At 41.4% G+C, this 4,621-nt stretch overlaps 1 protein-coding gene across 1 annotated transcript; it reads left to right on the top strand.

Annotated features, from left to right (window-relative positions):
* Positions 1–3,202: 3,202 nt before the first annotated feature.
* Positions 3,203–4,186, top strand: LOC114080107 (vomeronasal type-1 receptor 4-like). Its single transcript, XM_027921649.2, has one exon. It carries the CDS (start codon positions 3,203–3,205, stop codon positions 4,184–4,186), a length of 984 nt encoding a protein of 327 aa, XP_027777450.2.
* Positions 4,187–4,621: the final 435 nt, after the last annotated feature.

Raw genomic sequence — 4,621 nt, 5'->3', positions numbered from 1 at the left:
CTCCAGGATGCACTGGTTCCTTAAGACTCCATAAAACATATGTAGAAGGCCTTGATGCACATCCCCTAGGAGCAGGATACTGCACAATCCATGCCTCATCACTGAAACCCACGTTCTTTCCAGTTCCGGGGGTAGGTGTCCTGTTCCCAAGCCTCTACCTTCTCCATAAACTCCTCAGCATATGCTTAAAGTGACCCATCCTGTTGGCTACTTTCTCAGTCTTCTTTCCTGTGACACAATCCATTGCCAAGAAATGGATGTGATGCCACCATCAGATGTCACAAACAGGAGCACTTACCTTGGGTGTGGTCTACACTCTTCATACCCCAGCCTGCCTGGAGCTAAGGCCACAGAACCACAGGACAGGCCCAGTTCCAGGTCCAGCCTATTCCCAGAAGAAAAGGGAATGGGACAGCATGGGACAGAAGCCAGAATCAGCAATATTTGGTATCAGGAACTCTGGGAACTCAGAAATCCAGTGAGACACACAAACCCTCTGTAAATCACTCAAAGGTCCCACCTCAATATTTCCTGAACCTTCCATAAGAGACACCGTCAGCCTTCAGGGATCATGGAAAAGCAACAGCCTCTCCCAAAGTCCTTGACACTTATTTTGAAGTTACTAACAAGGAACTTATAATTGACTTAGTAATTGTCCAGTATGGAGAACCTTTTTTCAGCCTTGTCCTGGGTTCCCCAGGCCTGCACTGTCATTGCCTCTACAGGTGAGGTGATAATTGCAGCCCCGAGGGGAAGTGAGGTCACAGGAGTGAAAAACCTTTATCTCAGGGTGCAACTGCCTCCTCCCTGTGCTGCTGTCAGGACCTCACACTGAGCTCAACTCCTTGTTCACAAGAAGCAAGGTGAGTATTTTGTATTTCAGCATCAACAGTCAGAAAAAGAAGTCTTAGGACATGGCCAAGTCTACAGAGGGGTTTGGGGGTAGAAATTGATTCAGTGAAAAGATGAACAAGAAAAAGAATTAATTCCTTCACTATGAGCTCAGTACTATAAGGAGAAGTGTCCCTGACCTGATGCCAAGTCTTCCTGGCTCTTAATGTTATTTAATAAAATACACCCTGAGGAGGTTTAGAGGTGAATAATACCATTGTTAGTGAATGTTTACTTGAAAAAGAGCCTAAGGACTGAAGTTAGTCACTAATCTGTTCTTCTCATTACTGTATAAAATCATAGTGCATATTTTGAAGTGCTCTAATGGCTGTTTGTAATGTCTTCCTGCCCATAGTAAAGATGACAATGAAACTGTAAGGATCACCTCATCCTGTGCAGAGAACACCTGGGACTGTTTCAGAAATAAAAGTGTTGTGTTTTTTTCTAACACTACATTACCATCCACCTAGTGCAGACAGGAATCATACCTCCCTGAATCCCCGTGCTGTGATGGCTGAGGCGAGACTTCTCTCCCTGATGCACACACAAGAGAAGGCTTATTGTAAGGACAGGAACTGCACAGTGGTTGCTGGAAAAAAATTCATCTGTGGTATTTCCCCTGGTTTAATAATATTTCATCATTAATCACAAATTCATGGCAGTTTCTTCTGTTTTTTACTTCATTCAGCAAAATATTCACAAGCTCCAACTTCTACTGACATATCTCTTGTACTGAAATGTCCTCGGCAAATTCTGCTTCATCATTGACAGTTGCAGTAATGTAGCTGTCAGTGCCCAGGAGCTCTTAGCCTGATATCAGTGAGGACTCCATTTCTATCCTAAGTTATTTATCAGAGATTAGTGTTTCATGTTCCATTATTCAGGACCAAATAATAATTTTGAATATTTCCTTTAGAAATTCTACTATACTTTTATTTCTTCAGTGACAACAAATGCATATTTCTGCTCTGGAATTAAATCTTTGTTTAAAATGGATATTCTTCCATTTATTTATTTTAAATTTAAAAAGTACATAATTTTGTAACTTGTATACTGATTCCTCAAAAACAGTTTTTGCTCATTTAATTTTAAAATTATTTTTAGAGCATTAAAAAATACTTAGACATACAATACTAGGCTCATTGGACCCTTTGCTCCACTCCAGTACCCACTACTTTCCTTTCAGTCACCTCATCGCCCCCATTCCCTCTGTTTCCTGTGCTACTGAACATTGGGTCAGTCTTGAATTTACCAACATGGACACCGGCAAATCTGAAGGACCGCATGATCATTTGTCTTATTGGAATTGCTGACCATAGAGGTCAGGATCATATATCTCATCCAGTAAGTGGACCCCCCATCAGTTGGCCAAATGTTTGCACCAATTTTAACACCAGTTCATGAGATTCCTGGCCTATCTTCATCCTTCCAATTGTGGTATTTCCTACCATTTTATTTTAGATTCTGGTTGGTGTGCACTTGTACTGAGGAGCTGTTTAAATAACAACGTGAAACTCCCTCCTCCATATTTATTATTTATTTATTCAGTGATGATTTTGCTTTGAAATACCTTTTGAAAATGTTCACCTGTCTTTTCTTATATTATACATTCTGTAAGATGTATCAGTACTGTATACACCAAACTCACCCAGTGTGTGGCACTTGATGATCAGTAGCCCTCAATTTAATATATCCTAACATGTCATTTCAACCATATGCTTCATGTGTTTGTGCTGCTTAATATTTATTTTTCTAACTAAGAACACAGAAATATTCTTTTTGTTATTATCAATGTCCTGATGCTCACTTTTAAAGTTTAGGTCAGAAATGCTCTGAGATCTGTTTTTGTGTATGGTATGAGTGGCAATTGAAGTTCTTTTTCCAATGTGACTAGCAAATATCAGTTCTTTCTGAAACTTTAAGTTTTAAATTATTTCTATGAATTGTTCTAACTTTTCATTGCCTCTCCCAGGTTAGCATCATCTGATGGTCAAGGCTCATTTTTTTCTACACAGCATACTGTTAAATCTCCCCATCAACCTGTGCATCTTGAGGGCTTTGCAATCCCACAGGTGCATGCAATGAAAGTTACCCTTGGCATCAAACATGATTTGAACATGGAGATCTCACTATGTTGCTCAGACTGGCTTTAAACTTCTGGGATCAAGTGATTCTCCTCCTTCATCCCCACAGCTAGCAAGCAGATACAGGTGCTTCCCACTGTGCTTGGGCACAACTATTTTCAACGAGTCTTTTTGCTCAGAGAAAGGACTGTTGCCATAATGTAAAGGACATTGTGCTGAATGACAAAATGGTCTCCAGGAATGTGACAATAGGTATGATGTTCTTATCACAGACTGCTGTTGGAATTCTGGGAAATTTCTCTCTGCTTTATGATTATTTAGTCCATTCCTACAATGACTGTACACTAAGGGCCACAGATATGATTCTCAAGCACCTGATGATAGCCAACTCCTTGGTCATTCTCTCTAAAGGAATTCCCCAGACAATCACAGCTTTTGGCTTGAAATATTTTCTCAGTGATTTTGGTTGCAAACTTATTTTGTATATTCAGCGAGTGGGCAGGAGTGTGTCCATTTTCATCACCTGCCTCTTGAGCATCTTCCAGAACATCACCATCAGCCCCATGAACTCCTGTTGGAAGGATCTCAAAGGAAAAACTCCAAAGTACATTGGCTTCTCAATTTCCCTCTGCTGGATCCTTTACTTGGTGGTGAATTCCATTTTTCCTCTCTGTATGCTTACCAAATGGAGTAGGAAAAACACAACAGAGAAAAGAGATCATGGATACTGTTCTGTAGGTCGTGACAAAATAACAGAATCAATATATGCAGCCTTATTTATATTTCCTGAGGTTGTCTTTTCCATGCTCATGATCTGGTCCAGTGGCTCCATGGTTCTCCTTCTGTACAGGCACAAGCAGAGGGTTCAGCACATTCACAGCATCAAAGTATCCCCCAGAACCTCCCCTGAGTCCAGAGCCACCCAGAGAATCCTTGTCCTGGTGGGCACCTTTGTGACTTTCCACACCCTCTCCTCCCTATTAAGTGTTCCTATTGCTCTATTTTCCAGCCCCAAAGGGTGGTTGGTGAACACCAATGAGCTAATTTTAGTGTGTTTTCCCATGGTCAGCCCCTTTATTCTCATGAGCCGTGAGTCCACTGCCTGCACTCTATCCAGGCTCTGCTTTAACTGTATAAAAGCCACAAAATCTTGCTGGGTGCTGTGGAAAACATCTATTATCCCAGGAACCTGGAAGACTGAGACAAGTTGAAGGCCAGGCTCAACTATTTAGCAACACCCTATCTCAAAAATAAGGCTGAAGATGAAGCTCAGTAGCAAAGCATCCATGGGCTTAATCTGCAGTATTAAAATATAGGTAAAATGTAGCCTAATCTTACTATCAGTATATATAGATTGCATGTTTTTATATGTTGTTTTATCATTTTTCACACTCAATGCACCAATATAAAAACGGATGGGAAAGTCACATGACTTTCTGACCCTAAAAGGCAGTGTGGCCTTCAGCTGGTAGCGGCACCCATGTGGCCACAGTGGAGGGGAGCAGAGCTGGTGATTCTCACCCTATGCAGAGCATCCTACAGGCAGCAATCCTAGTTCATGTTCTTGAGGGAAAAGGAATGGAGTCATTCCCAGTCCTTCCTGTGCAGCGTCCACCTGGGCCACTCCACACACCCAGACTGCACTT

Source organism: Marmota flaviventris, chromosome 18, assembly GCF_047511675.1.
Source record: "Marmota flaviventris isolate mMarFla1 chromosome 18, mMarFla1.hap1, whole genome shotgun sequence".
NCBI classification, from domain to species: Eukaryota; Metazoa; Chordata; class Mammalia; order Rodentia; family Sciuridae; genus Marmota; species Marmota flaviventris.
The sequence above is the reverse complement of the archived record's forward strand: the minus strand, read 5'-3'. Positions and strand labels throughout refer to the sequence as shown.